The 18,971-nt window shown below is 42.8% G+C and overlaps 1 protein-coding gene across 1 annotated transcript in view; it reads left to right on the plus strand.

Annotated features, from left to right (window-relative positions):
* Positions 1-1,746: 1,746 nt before the first annotated feature.
* AHCYL1 (adenosylhomocysteinase like 1) overlaps positions 1,747-18,971 on the plus strand; it is a 34,151-nt gene continuing 16,926 nt past the window's right edge. Inside the window, exons 1-5 of the mRNA XM_015406593.1 lie at positions 1,747-1,852; positions 7,898-8,041; positions 10,459-10,559; positions 13,101-13,203; positions 17,159-17,253. Of these exons, the coding sequence (XP_015262079.1) occupies positions 1,762-1,852; positions 7,898-8,041; positions 10,459-10,559; positions 13,101-13,203; positions 17,159-17,253 (534 nt within the window). The 5' untranslated portion in view covers positions 1,747-1,761. The remainder of the gene's footprint in view (positions 1,853-7,897; positions 8,042-10,458; positions 10,560-13,100; positions 13,204-17,158; positions 17,254-18,971) is intronic.

Genomic DNA, 18,971 nt, shown 5'->3' on the forward strand with positions numbered 1-18,971 from the left:
ATCTAAATCAGCACATCGGGGGCACTTGAGGGGCAGGGAGGTTTTCCTGCACATTTGGGGCAATCCCCATATGTGCAGAAAAAACTGAAAACTTTGAAAAAATATGCGGGGGATATTTAAATCCCCCCAAAAGTAAAACAGCGTTCCCTGCGCAGGTGCAGGGAACGCTCTGAGAACAGCTTCGCCGCCACCAGGGAGGGGGCGGGAGAAGGCTTGGCCGGCGGGTGGCTGTAAGCTGCTCAGCCCTTGCCGCCACCCGGGGGGGAGGGGAGTAGAAAGTTTGGCGGGCTGGTGAGGCCTCACCGCCGCCGGGGAAGGGGGGAGGGACAAAGTTTGGCAGAGGGGAGAAGACTCACCTGCAGCTGCTTCTTTCTTTCATGGAGCTTCTCCCCCCCACCCCCGTGAGTATCACGGGTCCCCCTTCTTGTACAGATATAATAGACAACCTTTCCCTCCCTTTTGTCTCTAGAGCTCTGTTTTCCAACTCTAATTCTCAGCAGTTCCCTTGCTATTGTGCTGCCTGCATGGCCTTGCAAGGAGCATGTGGAATTTGTTAGTTGAAATAGTCAACTGTATTTTGTTTTATGTTGTTGAGCTGCTTGCTTCTGGAAAGAAGTTCTCCAGTGAACTGTTTGGGGCTTTTTAAGTCTTGGAAGTATTTGGGGAAGTATGGGCAGTTTCAGATTACCATCTCACCTGCCATCCATATATGGGCTCCATATATCTGAAAAAAACAATGGCAGGTGATGTAGACTACAGCAGTCTTTCATTAACAATTATGTCCTGGGGGAGTGAATGCAGGCCTTTTCCTGGGTCAGTTCCTATGTTCTCAGTTGTAAGCTATGGCAACTAACTGGATGCTGTTTGATGTCCTAATAAAGTCAGTCCTATTATAGTCCAACAAAATTCACCTAGGAATATTTATGTAAAACATACCAGTTTGTAAGTTTAATTGTGACACTGGACCAATGATATAGTACATGCAGTGATTTTGACTGATGGTAGTTGTGAGTTTATACCAAGGTTGAATATTGTTGGTGACACCTGAACACAGTAGAAAAAATTGTTTCACAGAGGTTTGTCCCAAGAATTCAGAAATATTTGGGTTACGTTCTAGAGATTTTTATCCAACTAGTAAACTTTTCATATTAAATAGTATTTGATGTTTAATACTCATTTTATGTAATGTATGAATTTTCTATTAATGTATTTTGTTTCAAATTATTGTTAAGCAATTTCTTAGGCAAGAATGTGTAATTTATTAAATTGAGTATAAATATATCTTGCAAGTGCAGCATGTGCTCTTGTAAGGCACACTTTGCTGTAATGGAGTTAGTAGGCTAGCGCTTGTCATGCCATTATTCTCATTACTGAGCCAGCATACTTGACTGATTTGCTTTAGTAGCATTTTATTATCATCATACAACTTGGCTTTTCATAATGCATTTCATACTTTTTGTCTGCTATAATGCTGTTGACTGTTCTTAGGAGTTCCTTTTAAAGGGGGTGATCTGATATTTTATAAGGAGAAATGGATTTATGTTGCATACATATGTGCCTGATAACACAAGGGAGTGGAAAGGGATCCACCTTTGCACAGAGGAACTAGGATGAAGCAGCAAGCTTTTCTAAGGGGTCTAATTTTTAGTAAGCATAGTTCTAACCTGTAAAGTTCATTTGTGTTGTGATACCTCTGGAAAAACAATCCTAAAAACTTGTCTATTTATGCTTATTTTTTAGCAAATCCAGTTTGCAGATGATATGCAAGAATTCACAAAGTTCCCAACCAAGACTGGTCGCAGGTCCCTATCTCGTTCCATTTCACAGTCTTCCACTGACAGCTATAGCTCTGGTAGGTGTCTGCCTCTGTTTTCCTGTATTTCCTATTTAGTTTGTACCACTATGAGCATTAATCTATGCCACTTTTCAGCAGCTGAAAGTGTTGTAGCACCAATAGTATATATAGGGCTGGATTGGGTTCTTCACATTTCTTTCTTGATATGATGAAAGTCAGTGACTGACTTGGTAACAGCCTGTCAAGGTGGGAAAGTTCTGTGTGTTTCAGTTTCTGATCTAGAGAAGAGGGTATATTTTGGGAAGCTGGTATTAATTGGGCTTCCTCTGCTTCTAAAGTTAATTAGTTCTCTCTTGGATTCAGCCTAATAGACACCACCAATACAGACAGCAGGCATACATTGCCGCAGCTGCAAAGGTCAATCATAGTTTGCTTTTCTGTTTTAGAATACATTAGATTGACTTTTTATACTTGTGGGAAACGATTGTGCATTTTTCCTCTGAGTCACTGGTACTCACTTCACAGCTTGCGGAGAGCCACATTCCAAATTACCATCAATGAAAAGAGCCACGTGACTATTATATGCCCTGTGCACCATTCTGCCAAACACCCACACAAAATAATATAAGATATCATTATTACTAATAATATATATATGGATAATCTGTTTACCAGTGTACCTCTGAGCATGTTTGGTTGTCTCTCCCTGCTGAAGCTTAGCTAGCCCTTGTGTATCTGGAATGAAGGGAAGAGAGCAAGAAGACAGAAATGGAAATAAAGGGCAATCAGAATTCTTCTCACTGCAGGAGTCTGTTGGGTCAGGCCATGAGAGTTCCCATGGGAAGCACCATACCAGTACTGCAAGCAGGATCCTGCAGTGGGAAGCCTGTGTGTACCCTTCACTTCCCTCACTGCTGTCTTACTCTCTGTCCCTGGCACAAGGATCACAGCTTAGACGAGAGTGAGATGGCCAGAGTTATTCTGCCTCGTGCCAAGGAGAGCACAAAGGCAGCACGGAAAGTAAAAGGTGCTTAGCCTTCCTACTACAGAAGCTCGCTCTGAGCCAGCCAGCAGCATTATGAAGCTGCAAGAAACTTGTGCACCCTCTAGAAGAAGAAGAGGAAGAGATTGGATTTATACCCCACCCTTCACTACCCAAAGGAGTCTCAGAGCGGCTTACAAACTCCTTTCCCTTCCTCTCCCGACAACAGACACCTTGTGAGGTAGGTGGGGCTGAGAGAGCTCTGACAGAAACTGCTCTTTTTCAAGAACAGCTGTGCCAGAACTATGGCTTGCCCAAGGTCATCCAGCAGGTGCAAGTGGAGGAGTGGGGAATCAAACCCGGTTCTCCCAGATAAGATTCCACGTACTTAACCACTACACCAAACTGGCTCTACTTTCCTCTGACTTCTTGTTCTCTTTCAAGCATGAGGCCACCAGCTGCACAGGTGAGAGAGAGAGAGAGAGAGAGAGAGACTGCCAAAGTGGCCAGAGGAGAGCATGCTAACCATGGAAAAATGGGATGAAAACCATCACCATCCCACTGTGGCTAGTTGTTCTTTTCCCCGATAGCTGCTATGGTGGTGGTGGTTTTACCCTCTCTTCTATAGTGGCCAGGGGAGAGCATGCTAACCATGGAAAAATGGAATGAAAACCATCACCACCCCACTGTGGCTAGTTGTGGTGGTGGTGGTTTTACCCTCTCTTCTATGTGGCCACTTTGCTGTCCTCCTGGCAATTCCCAGATGTTGTAATGAGAGTGTAGAAGCTGTGGAGAAAGTTGGAGGGTTGATGGAGAGTAGGGACTCTTCCATCCTTGGCACAAGGTCCATACCTAGGGTTGCCAAGCAGTGTTCCCTCTAAGCTGAGTTGGTGTGAGCTAGCTCACAGTTTTTTAGCCTCCAGCTCACACATTTTTGTGTTAGTTCAGGAAGGATGGCTCCAGAGCAAACTAATTTATGCCATAGCGAAATTGCTCACTCACAACTCTAATGCCAGTAGCTCACAGAGTAGAATTTTTGCTCACAAGACTCCACAGCTTAGAGGGAACATTGTTGCCAAGTACTTACAGCAATCTGGCAGGGGACACATGCTCCCCAGCCAGAACATTTCTCCTTGTAACGCACCATGCCGTCACCAGGAAATGACACTGGGCAACGCTCTGGCAATGGGGCTGAAAACTCGATGGTACCATCAAGTTTCTGGCCCCATTGCCAGAGTGTCGCCCGGCGTCACTTCCTGGCGATGGCATGGTGCAGCACGTCTGTTGTCCCCGCAGGAATGATCCTGCGAAGACATCTTCGTCCCCCGCCGAATCACTGTAAGTACTTGGGAAGCCTGTCCATACCTCAGGGGAGGCCTCCAGTCCCTCTGGAGGTAGCTATTCCCAGGTAGAAATAGAGCCGTAAAAATCTTGGAAATGTTGAAACCACAGGGTAAAAAGATGGGGGGGGGTAGAAATTTTTGGGGGAATGACCATACATAGAATATTTACTCTCCTATGAAACCTAAACTACTTTTATTGATTCAACAACATAAAATGAATCATTTATGAGCATATAAAACTGTAATATTTAATATTTATGGAAATTAAAATCATACATGAAAGTATACCCAGTACTTGAGAAAAAGTTGTAAACTGCTGCACCTTAGCACATATTTGTTAATTTTTGCCATCTGCAACGAAAAGATTGATGGTAGAAAACAAATTCTGTCGTAAACAAAGTATTTGGATAGAAATACTCTTATATGGTTACAATATGTATTTTTACCAGCATATTTGAATATTGCTAAACTTTGTAACATTGAAAATTCTGAACTTCTTATTATGTATTATCATTAAACACATAACATATTTAAACAAAATATCTTGAAAATACTGTGTATGTCTACAGTATACGTAGAAATTATTATCTAATGCTGTAGATTGTTCTGTAGAAAAAAAATCATAATGCATATCTGGAGTAAAACTGTCTTCCATTTTTCTCATTCCAAAAGGGGGGAAAACATAAGATTTTTCCAATGTTCTCCAAATTTCCCAAGTTTTCTATTAGAATAATTGAAACGGTCTTCAGACTTTTTCATGCTGTGTATTTTGAACAAGAAATACCTTACCATAAAGCATTTTACTTATTGTATAAGAAAAGCAATTTTATTTTTAATGCTCCCCATAGCTTCCTAATGTTCCCACTGGAAAAACAGAGATGATCCTCAGAGTTCTTCATGCTATAATTGGAATAAGTGAAATGCTTTTTAAGACAAAGGTTTTCTCTCTCAAAAAGAGAAAATATTTCATAGGAGATTATTTCAGTGCTTCCCAACATTTCTCATATTTTTCCATTAGAAAATTGTGTTATATTGAAAAATTGAGAAAGTTCTTATCCTGATTCCACCAGCTTCTTAACCCTTCAATGTGTGTGTGAGGGGCTTTGAACCTGCTTATGGGGAATCCTGATTCCCCCACCCATTGGCCAGACTAAACTCCCTCCCAGTGGTCCAGCTCACTGAAAGTAGGGGTTGTGCATGCAGGTTTATGGATCCAGGTGGGTAGCTGTGTTGGTCTGAAGCAGTAGAATGAAGTTTGAGTCCAGTGGCACCTTTAAGACTTTGTTGGTCTTAAAGGTGCCACTGAACTCATGTTTATGGAATTACTTTTTCCCTTTTACTAAATTTTATAGCTTGACTAGGTATTGAGTATCTAACTGTGAACAAATGGTCATGCTTGTGAATGAGTTGCTTATGTACAGTGTGGGATCTTTAAAATGAAAAGGGATCTTTATTTAACTAGAAAACACTCCTGTCAACTAAGAACACAGAGGCGTGGGAATACATATCAGAACAAGGCTTCAGGTGTTGCAGAAACTGGAAAGTAAAGCATGAACTATGTGATTGATTACCGATTTTTACCTTGGCATTTCTCCCAGAGAAATGGGCACAAGACAGCTGGGATTTGTAAAACAGGATATGGCCATTGTAGGCTTCCCTCAGTTTTCTTTCAGTTTCAGGCTCCTCAGTTTGAGCAGCTTTCACTGAGTTAGTTGAATCTTTTAACTCTCTCCTCCCCAGCTAGAAGGGGTTCAGTTTGATCCAACTTGTAATGGGAGCTGCATCACCCTCGTCCACCAAGTATGCATCCTAACCAATGAGATTATATTGTGCTCCCCTGGTATTTAGGCTTCCAGGTCAAGATATTAGCAGAAAGTAATCTTGCCTCTTCCTAGCAGTGTAGCAAGTGATCCCCCTAATCGATCATTATAAATGAGTTTCCTTCCTGCATGTAACAAGAGGATTTTATGAATGGGTGTTTTCTCTAACGCTGCTGGGGTTGTAAAACAGGCTTGCATGTTATACAGGGAACCCCATGTTCCATTGTCATAATAGCTCTCAGACTTTTTAATACTATACATTTGGAATGGAAAAAACTTTGCCTTAAGAAGCATTTCACTCATTCTAATAGAATCATCATACACATTATAACTTACTGTGGACAATGTTTAAAGAAATCTAAACATTTTAAACAATGCATCTTTGCACTATGTGCCAGGATTGTCAGCATCCACATAGGGAACTGTCTTACATTAAAATCTTCACATTGCATATTCAAAATGCATAAAATGTTGTCTTTAAAACCATTCATTCTAATGAGAAAATTTTCTGTAAGAGTTATTCCTCGGCACTTCCCCAAATTTCTAGTTTTCCCATCAGAAAAACTGGGGGGGGGGGGTTTCCTCTGAATTTCAGGTTTTTTTTCTGGGCTTTCATATCTCTAGGTGGTAGCCACCAGCCAACTACAAGACCACCTTGCCTGTTTTCTTGAAATGTGGGGTGGGAACCAACGCTCCCTCTAAGCTGTGGGGTCTTTTGAGCAAAAATTCTACTCTGTGAGTTACTGGCATTAAGGCTGTGAGCAAGTGATTTGGCTACTGCATAAATTAGTTTGCTCTGGAGCCATCCTTCCTGAACTAAGACAAAAATGTGTGAGCCAGAGGCTACAAAACTGAGCTAGCTCACACTAACTCAGCTTAGAGGGAGCACTGGTGGGAACCACAGTGTGGAAGGTTGCTCAGCCACAGGTGGCATGTGAAAGGGCCAGATATGGCTCCAGAGCCACTGAGAGAGTGCTGCTCTAAATCTACACAGGCTGCGGTCACACACACTAAATAATCCACTTTCAGTGTACTTTCCAACTGGATTTTGACAGTTCACACAGTAAAATCCTGTTAGAAAGTACACTGGAAGTGGATTGAAAGTAGATTATTTGGTGTGTGTGACCGCAGCCACAGACTAAGGACTTGAAGGAGAAACTAGTCATTTATTTCTAAGGACATCACTGAGGAACTTCAGAAGCCTAGCATAGCAGTTGGTAATGTTGACCTTTCAGTTAGAAGCTCTCATCCCAGCCAAACACCTTTCTCTATCATGGTTAGGATGCTGTAACAGCCTTCCTTGGCTACAAAAACTGCATTCTCTTGTCCCTTTACAGCTCTTTTTGTTGGAAAAGTCACTCGATTTGTTGTGTCTTTAAACTTTACAAAAGTCATCCTCCCTTCTCATTGTATACAGAGGGTCTGAAAGACCCTTGTTATGTCCTATGCATTTTGCATACACAAAGCCAGAACTTTCAGTGTCGTGCTGTTAGTTGGGGGGAAAATGTTTCTCATATAGTTACATATTGCTTTACCATAGCAATAAAGGATCTTGAGGTCCTTGAAAGCTTTCTTGATTTACTGGCTTATTTTGTTTGAAAGGCAGTCAGTTTTTTAAATAAATAAGATGGGATTTGTCTGCCAGTAATCTTTCTTTCTTTCTTTCTTTCTTTTTGCTTCCCATTGCCAGTAATCTTTCAAGGATGTTGATATCATGCAGTTTTTGAAACCCACATGGTGCCTCCTTATGCTAGTGTATATAAGCCAAGAAGTGAAATACTTGAAATAGGAAGCAGATTGACCTGGACTTTTTCAGTGTTTAAGATGAGTTATCAGTATAAAGTTAAAATAGCACAGACGGTAAAATGTCAGTACTGGGTAAGACATCATGATTGTCTTGGTCTTCCTTCATGTATATTCTGTTCTCACAAAGCATGTTTTGTTTTTGTTCTTGTAGCGGCATCCTACACAGACAGCTCTGATGATGAGGTTTCCCCTCGAGAAAAGCAGCAAACTAATTCCAAGGGCAGCAGCAATTTCTGTGTTAAAAATATCAAGCAGGCAGAGTTTGGACGCCGAGAAATAGAAATAGCAGAGCAAGGTAAAGGATGTGCTGTTGGACTGACTTCCTTTGGTTTTTAAGAATTATATTAAAGCTAGGGTACTGCCAGGCAATAGGGATAGGCATGAACCTAAAAAAGGCAGTTTGTTTCAGGGTTTGGAGCAGCCTCCGAACTGACCCGAGCCAAATAGGACCCACCCAAACCAGTCTTGAAAGTTTGCCCTGGAAAGAACTTCCCTTTCTCCTGGCATGGCTTTTCAGGGGCAGGGATCACCGTGGAATGGACTCCCTTCCACCTTTCTCCCGGCCACAGCTCACCCTGGCCAGGAGAAAGGTGGAAGGGAATCACCCTGGAAGGGACTCCTTTCCGCTTTTCTCCCGTCCAAGGCTCGCCCTGGCCAGGAGAAAGGGGGAGGGGAATTGCCCTGGAAGGGACTCCTTTCCACCTTTCTCCTGGTTGTGGCTCACCCTGGCCTGGAGAATGGGAGACGGGATCGCTGGGGAAGATGCTTCCCATCTCCCTCGCTCTTGACCGCTCAACAAGGAGAAAAGGAGACTGGATTGCTTGGGAAGAGGTTTCCCATCACCCACTCTTCTGTTGTGCAGCCAGGAGAGGGGGGGGGGGGATTGCCAGGAAAGGTGCTTCTCATCTACCTCTCTCCTGGCTGCGTAGCCAGGAGAAAAGGAGATGGGATTGATGGGGAAGAGGCTTCCTATCTCCCTCTCTCCTGGCTGCACCCCCTTCACTTTTTCTCAGGAGATTCCTCCCTTCTCCTGGCCATGTGGCCAGGAGAGAGGGAGATGGGACGCCTCTTCCCCGTTGATACAGTCTCTTTTCTCATGGCTGACACAGCCCGTTTAAAGAGACTATGCCAGGGAGCTAGAAGCAGCTGCCAGCTCCCTGGTGTAGCCCTTTTAAATGGGCTGCACGAGCAAACCCAAGACAGCTGGGCCAGCATATAGACAGCTCTCCACACCGGCTCTGCTGCCTTTGGCTCCCTGGTGTAGCCTCTTTAAATGGGCTGCATGAGGGAGCCTGCAGTTGGGATGATAGGGAGAGCTGTGCAGTCAGGAGAGAGGGAGATGGAATGCCTCTTCCCTGGTGATCCTGTCTCCCTTTCTCCTGGCTGGTGCAGTCCATTTAAAGGGGCTATGCCAGGGAGCCAGAGGCAGCTGCTGGCTCCGTAGTGTAGCCCCTTTAAACAGGCTGCGCTAGCGAGCCCAAGACAGCTGTGCAAGCACGGAGAAGGCTCTCTGCACTGGCTTAGCTGCCTCTGACTCCCTGGTGTAGCCCCTTTAAATGGGTCGCATGAGGGAGCCTGCAGCTTTAATGATGGGTAGAACGCTCCTTGCCATCCCAGTTGTAGGCTTCCTCATGCAGCCCAGTTTAAAGGGGCTGCAGGAAAAAGCCCAAGACTGCTGAACTGACAGGGAGAGCTCTCTGTACCAGGGAGCCCACAGCAGTTGGTGGGGAGAGCTTTCCCCACCGGTTCTGCTATCTTGGACTCCCTCCTACAACCCCTTTAAACCAGGCTGCATAAGGGAACCCACAGCTGAGAAGGCAGGGAGAGTTCTCCCCACCTATCAGTTGTTGGGTTAATTGGCTCAGAGCTATTTAAACCCTGTTTTCTGCTCCCTGTGAAAAGCTGTGGGGAGCTCAGTGCAGGGTTAAATGACTCCAAGCCATTTAAACCAAACAGCTGAGTGGTGGAGGAAAATCCCAACCCCTCAGCTGTTCTGCTCTTCACAAAGGGTTAAAAACCAGGAAAATCCCAACCCCTCAGCTGTTTCTGCTGAAGACCAGAACGCATGGGTGTGTTCTGCTCTTCACAAAGGGTTAAAAACCACCATGAACTGCCCTCCCCCCCAATTTTGGAGAAGTTTGTTATAGTTTCTCAGTTCACGAACCTTAGTTTGCGAATTCCGAACCAGCCAAAATTTGTGACAAACTTTGGTTTTTCAGCCAGCTTGTGCCCATTTCTACCAGGCAATCATCTTACTAGACTAGGTGTTGACAATAATCTTACTAGCCTAGGTTTTTTGAAGTGTCAGTAAATAATGTAAACTTTATTGTAAAGAAAACCCTCTGGACCATCTGGACAAGGGGTGTTAATGATGCTCCGTTTACCTAACCTTGTTACCAGCAAATGATGGTGAACACCATGTCAACAGTGTCTTTAACCGTTTGAAAACCAGAGATAAATTAACCAGCTGTGACCCCTGAAGTGTGGAGCACAGCTAGACCTTCATGCTGGATGCTTTTTGGCAACATTCATCTTTTTCCAACAGTGTCAATTTGTCCATTTGCCATTCAAGTTGGTAGGCACTGGTGGTCTTTTCTTCTCTAGAGTCCACATTAGCTAATACCTGTTCACATATGTTATGTTGCCTAAATCTGGGCAAACAAGTGGTTTTTGTGGGGGTTTTCTTCCTTAAAAGTTTTTATCTTTTCATAGATATGTCTGCTCTGATTTCACTAAGAAAACGAGCTCAGGGGGAGAAGCCATTAGCTGGAGCTAAAATTGTAGGATGTACTCACATTACAGCACAGACTGCGGTGAGTATCCCTGTTCTGCAACTTGCATGCAAGCTGGCTCTTTCTCGTAACTACTCTCTGTGCAGGTCATCTGTACCTTCCAGCAGAGGGAGATAAGAGGAAGAGCTGTATAAATACACAATAGTAATCTGACATAATCTGGTTACTGTGCCATCTGTTTGTGTGTGCATGTGCACACATGTGTCACTACTCTGCCAAGAAATCTGCATTCTGCTAGCATCAGAATCTAAGCAGAGGGAGAGAGAGAGTGTGTGTAGAGTTCAGGGTTTGTCTGATTGAGGTGCATTGCCATATACATAACTAGCCTGATAACTGTGCTTCGCTATGGTATTTAAGTTCCATAAATCCAGTTATAATACTGATGATGTGAAGTTTGAAATGTAACATTTGTTGTAGGAATTCTAATGGAGAAGATTGTGGTGTAAAAAATGAAGTGAGACATACATACTTTTTCTCTCTCTACTGAAGGACCTCTCTGTAGACTACATTGGTGGTTCTGCCCTCAGGTGCTAGGATCACCAGGCTAGCTCACTCTGGAGCAAGCCACATAGAACTGTCCATGTGAGAAGCAGTCATCCGTTAAGTCATTTTCTGCCACCTTCAGTGTCTGGCCTTGGGGCTTGTTGATGGTCATAGCAAAGCAGACCTTGAGGGGGAACTGCAGCCTCTTGAACTTGAGGGGGTTTTCATACAGTATGAGTGGTATGCGTGGTATGAACATGGCCTCCCTGATGGATTAAAGTACCTTGGCCCTGCTCCTACAGCTGACAGACACCTGCCTTTCTGATGTTGGGGGGGAGTGTGTTTAAAGGCGTCAGGGAGGCTGGGCCTGCTACAGTGCTAAAGCAATCCTGCTGAGAAAGTCTCCCCGATGGCTCTAAGGATTCTGCACCCCTTTTGACCCTTGACAGGCAGTTGTCTATCAGGTGTAGGAAGGGTAGCATATCTGAAGGAATTGAGGGGCTTGGCCAGCAGGATTGCTAAGGTGATGCTGCTTGGGCAGCCTCCCTGATGGCTTTCAACACTCTGCCCCTGCTCCTGCACCTGACAGACAACCGCCTCTCAGGTGGAGGAGGGGTGGGTGGGAGTGTGTCTAGAGCCATTGGGGAGGCTGGCCCAGCAGCATTGCTAAGGAGTTTCTGCTTGGGCGGCCTCCCTGATGGTACCACTCCTTAGAGAGGGTGGGCACACTAAACCCCCCCGGTGGGGAGAGGTGTTAGCCGACGAAACGGAATGTCCAGCTCATAAGAAGCCTGGAAAGATCTCTTCGGCATTAAGAAGCCTGTGATGGGCCAATCCGGCCAGGTGGTGGCAGTGCGTCTAAGTCTACAGCTGAACAAAAACCCCATCGGCTGCAAACGTGTACGACTTAAAAAAAAAAGATTTATATGTTGTCCTCCCTTACCCCCTATGAATCATTGTTAGTCCCTTGTTAATATGTGTAACTAAATCGCTCAGAGCCAGCAGCTCTGCAGGATTGAGCGATTAATAAATCAAAAGATATTATTATCATTATTATTATTATTATTATTATTATCATTATTATCATTATCATCATCATTATTATTATTATTAAAAAATACCATGGCCCTGCTCCTACACCTGACAGACACCTGTCTGTCTGGTATTGGGGGGGGGTGTTTAAAGGCATCAGAGAGGCTGGGCCAGCAGCAGCACTAAGGCAATCCTGCTGAGCAAGCCTCCTCGATGGCTGTAAGTATCCCACCCCCTCTCCTACACCTGACAGGTGAAGGGGAGCATGTTTGAAGCCATGGGGGAGGCTGGGCCAGCAGCATTGCTGCACCTCACAGGTGGTTGGCCATTCCTGATTTCCTCAACTGTCATTAGTCTCCTGTAACTGGTGGGGTTTTTTTACCTCAGAACACTGAGCTCTGCGGCTGACCAATCAGAGAGTGGGGGCGCAAGGAGGCAGCAGCCTGGCAGCCAGCCACATAGGAAGCAATGGGGGGAGCACATCTTACCCCTTTTGACCCATTTAGGGGTTGGATTCTTAATGAGCATCTGCATCATGGTAGGAGGGCTCTCCAGTGTTCCCTCTAAGCTGAGTTAGCATGAGCTAGCTCACAGTTTTTTAGCCTCTGGCACATACATTTTTATCTTAGCTCAGGAAGGATGGCTCCAGAGCAAACTAATTTATGCAGTAGCCTAATCACGCGCTCACAACTTTAATGCCAGTAGCTCACAAAGTAGAATTTTTGCTCACAGGAATCCACAGCTTATAGGGAGCATTGGTGTGCTCCCCAAATTCCGTGCTTTTAAGTCCAGAGGTTTGGCCTGGGCATTGAGGGAAGGGGACTTTCTTTTATATGTATGGATGGGTAAAATGAGTATAGAAGTGTGGGGACTGTGCTTCTCCTGTCCTGTTCGTTGTATTGCTTATTATTGAGTCCTTGGAGAAGTGTGGGTTGTACACTTAAATGAAGTAAATAACTTTCCAGTTCTGTGCTTGTATGTGCCAAGCCCCCAGTCAACTAATACCATTGTTCTTCATGTTGATTGTGTATTTGCTTTGTTTTGTAGGTATTGATTGAGTCACTATGTGCACTGGGAGCTCAGTGCCGTTGGTCTGCTTGCAATATTTATTCCACTCAAAATGAGGTGGCTGCTGCATTGGCTGAGGCTGGTGAGTAAAGAACAGTTGAAGGAGTCACAGATAGAAATTATATTTTTATTTACTGCAATACTTATTAGCTCCATCACACTCTTGAAAGCTTAATAGTATGTAGATGTGACGCCCCTTTCGCACTCACACAGAGTGTCTACCATCCTCAGCAATATCTCTCTCAAGTTCAGGGATATCAGTAGGTCAGGATGTTACAAGCTACCCTTCTTGTTTCTTTTAAAATATACAGAGAGCCATGACCATTTCATGCTTCAGGTCCTCTCTCTCACTCCCAGAGACATCCACGGACAGCGTAGCCCAGCAGCCTTTAATAAAAAGCCCTCACACAAAGCTGTTGGGGTTGGGGCTCAAATGCTGTTTCAGTCGCCCACTGCCACCATTCATTCATATCCTATTATATACACACACACATACATATACACACCAATATATTAAATTGTGTCTGTGTGAGACAGATTCTTTCCTTAGACATGCAGCCCTCAGTTAATCAAAACAAGAAAACATTTTTATTTATGATCTGAACAAAACCGTGAGGAAAGTAAGGTATAAGTAATAACATTTCACTTCCATTGAACTTTTGAACTGAAGTCCTGTTCCTCCAGCTGGGATCCTTTGGTTACAAATTTAGTATTTTCTGCCTGCTCGAAGCAGCTCTTCTGCACAGTTCTACTCTTGTCGGGCATCCTCCTTTCCCACCTCAGATCCTACACTGCCAACTTCTCTGCTACTAACTCCTAACTGTTGTTTTCAACGGCTGTTTTTCAAGTCTCTCTCAACATTCCATCAGCTCTCATTGGTTGCTCTTAGAGGCGAAACCTAGCCTGTCCGTCACAGTGGCATATCAGCACATATGGCTGAGTCAAAAACATGTTTAGCTCTTTTTATTTAATTCCATTTGTTATATTATTACTAGTTGACCTTTCTCACTGAAACTCAAGGCAGATTACACAGTGTAAATCAGTGCAATCAATAGGATGAGACATCTAATAAACAATGTAATGGAATTGGGAATAGCAGAAATATTTGATATTAACTGGGCAGGCTTTTGACAATCACAAATAGAGAATATATTTTGGACCCCTATTTCAGATGAAAGTGTAGTCATTGGTTTTTAAAGGATTTTTTTTCAACATAGATTTGAAGGAAAATCACCTAATGATTAAATAATTGGCACTATACATGATGTACCCTTGCTATGTGAAAAGATCCATACAAAGATACTGTTGTCATGAGCATATGCTTTATTTCCCGATCCATTTGATTACTAGATAATAAGACAAAACCTCTATCTACAGATACGGATCTCTGTTATAGGGTTGCCTGTTGCAATAGTCAATGTTGCTTCATGCAGGAACAGACCTATAGAACAGTGATTCAAGTATAGAATAGTATATAAATAAATGAACAAATAATGCTTACAAAGAAATGGATTAAATTACTTTAAGGTTAGAAAAGAGCAAGAGTCCAGCAGCACCTTTCCAGTCATCTTTCTTACCACATAGAAAGATGATTGGAAAGGCCAGAATGATACCTAGAGACAGCTTGCTACAAGGCAAGCCCAGAGAAAATGACAAGAGAACACCACTGGTGGTCACATACATCTCAAAGCTCAAGCCAGTCCAATGTATTATTGATCACCTACAAGTGACACTTGTGACACTTCCCTCACTTGGGCAGTGGGGGGGAGGCTGACCTTCCTGACAGACAGCCTGCTAACCTAAAACAACTTCTCACCTGCAATAATAAACTACTTAACAGTAACATGGATTCTGGTACTAAGGCCTGCAATAAACCAAGATGTCAACTTTGCGCTCATATAAATCCTAGCAACACCATAACTCGACCCAGCAACATCAGCCATATCATCTCAGGTTCATGCTCCTGCTCATCCTCTAATGTGATTTATGCCATCATGTGTCAGCAATGCCCTATATTTGACAAACAGGCCAGTCCCTACAACAAAGAATAAATTGGATATAAGTCTGACATTAGAAACCACAACATGCAAAAACCAGTGGGGAAACATTGTAACCTTCCAGGACATTCAGTTGCTGGCCTAAGAGTAGCAGTTCTCTTACAAAAGAATTTTAAGGAGAGATTAGAAAGAGAGACTGCTGAATTGCAACTGATAATGAAGCTTAAGACAATACGTCCTCCTGGACTGAATTGAGACCTAGGTTTCCTGTCTCATTACCAATGCTGATTTCTTCACACCTACTACCCCTCTGCGTAGCACACCTAATCCAATCAAACCTGCCATTGTCATTTACATGCAATTGTCATTTGCCTGCTATTGCCATTTGGCATCTACTTTCCAAGATATAAGGACAGATGGACTCACATTCAAGATGTATCTGAGGAATTGAGCAGCAACTCATGAAAGCTCATACACTGCCACAAATTTTGTTAGTTTTTAAAGTGCTACTGGAGTCTGGACTCTTGTTCTTTTCTACTGCTACAAACAGACTAACATGGCTACCCATCTTACTTCAGGGTTGTGCATGTTCAGTTAGTTTTTAAAACATTAACTTTTAGAATTTAAAAAATCCTCTAATCATAAATAGATTTGATACTTTCACTAATTTCAGAAACAAATTATTGTTGTGAAACAAACTAACTTTTAAAAGTTGTATTATTACTATAACCTGGAGGTGTTGAATAGCAGTTCTTTTTTGTCCCTGGAATGGTCTGCCTAAAGTTACAAAACCTCTTTAAAAAAAAAAATCCAGATTTTAAAACAAAAGCAAAGTAATCCCAACTAATGAAAACAAAAATCTGTTTGTGGATTCTTGTAGTTGTAGCAGGTAACCTGGAGGAAAAGCTTTGCTATGATAGCTATGATACTACGTTTTCCCCTGATTGCTGCAGGGCTTGGAGGCAAGTGACTCTCATTTCTGGCCTTGCTAAAAATGTCACCATAGTAAAATTTAAAAGGTAAGCTGCCTCCTACACTGCGGCTTTCTTGGCTCTATAGCATATTTAACTGTGGTCCAATAACAGTTAGTTGACCAGTATGTCAATCTTAATGGGCAATTTCACACCCCTCCCCCATGATCATTTAGATTAAAATGTCAGCAGTTGTAGGAAAATACCATATTATTGCTGGGCTTATGCTTGTATGACTATCTATCTGGGTTTCTAAAACTTGGTGGTGAAAAGAATGAAAGTCAAATATAGTTGCCAAATTCACTGTTCTAATATTTTTGTAAATTCCCTACATGACCAGCCTGTTGAATATTCCGCAAGTTTTGTACAAAGAAACATTCCACACCCAAGTGGACTCCCTTGAACTTGTTGGGAGAGCCTAGATTACGCTAATGAGAGCTTGTTTAGTTTTAGATTACTTACCCTATTCTGGATGCATCTCTTGCCTATAAAAACCTCAAGGTATAATACAATTATTTTTTAAGGAGGCACATGACTTTGTTTTACTGTGCTCTCTGTTCCTGCATATTCTGGCCAAGAATCCAGTCTAGAGGAATGTTAAAACTAACAAGCAAGGGATTTCAAAACATTCTGTAGATTGTACAAGACTGTACAATACTGGAGCAGGGTGGGCTGTTATTGAACTTTATCTGTAATTATACTTTAGCATCTAAAGACTGCTGCAAGAGATCAGGGTCCTCTAATTTATTCATGCTGCTGAGGTAATGACTCTTCAAATAGCCTAGTCATTCAGATTGTCTAAATGGAAGAAAACAAAAGAAGTGGGCACAAACTATGCTACTTGCTGGCTCTCAAGCATTTAGTTTAGTAGATTCTTGAATTCCCAGTCTGGTGCCCTAACATAGCTTCTTTCAGACATACAATATGTAGACAGCTTCAGTTACATGTATTGGTGCAGATGAAGCTGAAGTCTAGGGCAAGAGCATCTTGCCTTGGCTTCTCTGCATCAATACTGGCTTAATGCCAAATGTGCTTCAACCAAATGCAACACATTTTTTTTTCTTATTAGGTGTTGCTGTGTTTGCCTGGAAGGGGGAATCTGAAGATGATTTTTGGTGGTGCATTGACCGCTGTGTTAATGTGGATGGATGGCAGCCCAACATGGTAATTTATTTATATTTATTTATTTACAAAATCTACATCCCAACTTTCTGCCTTTATAAGGCCTGCCAAGACGGCTAACAATTTAAATCATACATGATAAAATCACATTTAAAACCACTAAAATAAACTCCAAACATACCTCACGAAGAAGTGTGCATGCACACGAAAGCTTATATCCAGAATTAGACTTTGTTAGTCTTAAAGGTGCCACTGATCTCAAACTATGTTCTGTATACAATGAAAACAATTTTTAAAAGATTTAAAAGTAGTTAAAACAGTTAAAATATATACAAAACATAAATAATTGGTTAGGAAGGAGAGCTCGTTGAGAGAATGCAAAACAAAACAAAAATCTTTACTTGCTGGAGTAAGCTGGCAACAGAAGGGGACAGACAAATCTCCCTGGGCACAGAGATGTTAGTACAGTTGACCATTGCCATACTCTTCAGTTTATTGTAAACAAATATACCAGCTCAAATCATGGCATGTCGACTGTGGCCTTTATGGATTTTAGAGCTGCCTTGGACTCCGTACCTAGGCAAAGATTATGGGAGAAGACCAAATAAATTATCTATTGACAAGTGTCTCCAATTTTTGATTGGCCTACAGCTCAAGTAAGATGTGGTCCGTCTGGAGAACTGACTAGAACGATTGTATTGAGCAAAGGAGTGAAGCAAGGATGTATCCCCACTCCTCTGTTATTTAATTTGTATATCAATGTTCTAAGATCTTATATTTCCAGAGATGAATTCCATCTGCCTTATCTTGCTCATGTTAAGGTGCTGTATCTTTTGTAGAAGCTCTTCTCTCAAGATCCGTATGTAAACTTACAGCCTCCTTTTCAAAAGTATTGCTCCAAAGGGGACTATTAATGTTTCTAAGTGCAAGGTCCTTCTCTTTAGTAAAAAAAAAATCTACAGACAAGGAAATATAAGTGGGCAGTAGCAGATCAGTCTATGGAGCACGTAAGGTAAAAAGGTAAAGGTTCCCTTGCTCGAAAGCCAGTCGAGTCCGACTCTAGGGTTGCGGTCCTCATCTCCATTTCAAAGCCGAAGAGCCAGCGCTGTCCGAAGACGTTTCCATGGTCATGTGGCCAGCATGACTAAACACCAAGGCGCACGGAACACTGTTACCTTCCCACCGAAGTGGTACCTGTTTATCTACTTGCAATTTCTTGTTCTCGGACTGCTAGGTTGGCAGGAGCTGGAACTAGAGACGGGAGCTCAGTCCATCATGCGGCACACTCGGGTCTCGAACTGCTGAACTACTGACCTTCCACAGCCTGCAGTTCAGTTATATTTCAAGGGAATCAGTCTTGGAAGGTGCATTTCAACTCTGTTATAAGAACAGCCATGAGTACTGGGAAGGCTGTTTTGAGATTTTATTATTCCTCTGGTGGATAATATGTTCCTGCAGTAGTTAAAGCATTTAACACTAAAGTTTCTGGGCAGTTATTGTATGCTGTAGGGGTCTGCATTAGTGTGGTAACAGATAATATTGTTGGATTGTTACTAAAATTTTATACAACATTATGTCTGGGTATTACCAATAATATGATAGAAACTATGAATAGCTCTGAATTGAGTCAGTCAATTAAAAGATGTTTGAGGGATCTTGATTATAAAAGTACAAGTGGAGACCCGCAAGAAACTTGCAGGATGGTTATCCTATTCCTCACACCTTTGCTTCCTCCTGTCTCCCCCTACCTCTCTCACACT

This window comes from Gekko japonicus, unplaced genomic scaffold (assembly GCF_001447785.1).
Source record: "Gekko japonicus isolate JY-2015 unplaced genomic scaffold, Gekko_japonicus_V1.1 scaffold115, whole genome shotgun sequence".
NCBI lineage: Eukaryota > Metazoa > Chordata > Lepidosauria > Squamata > Gekkonidae > Gekko > Gekko japonicus.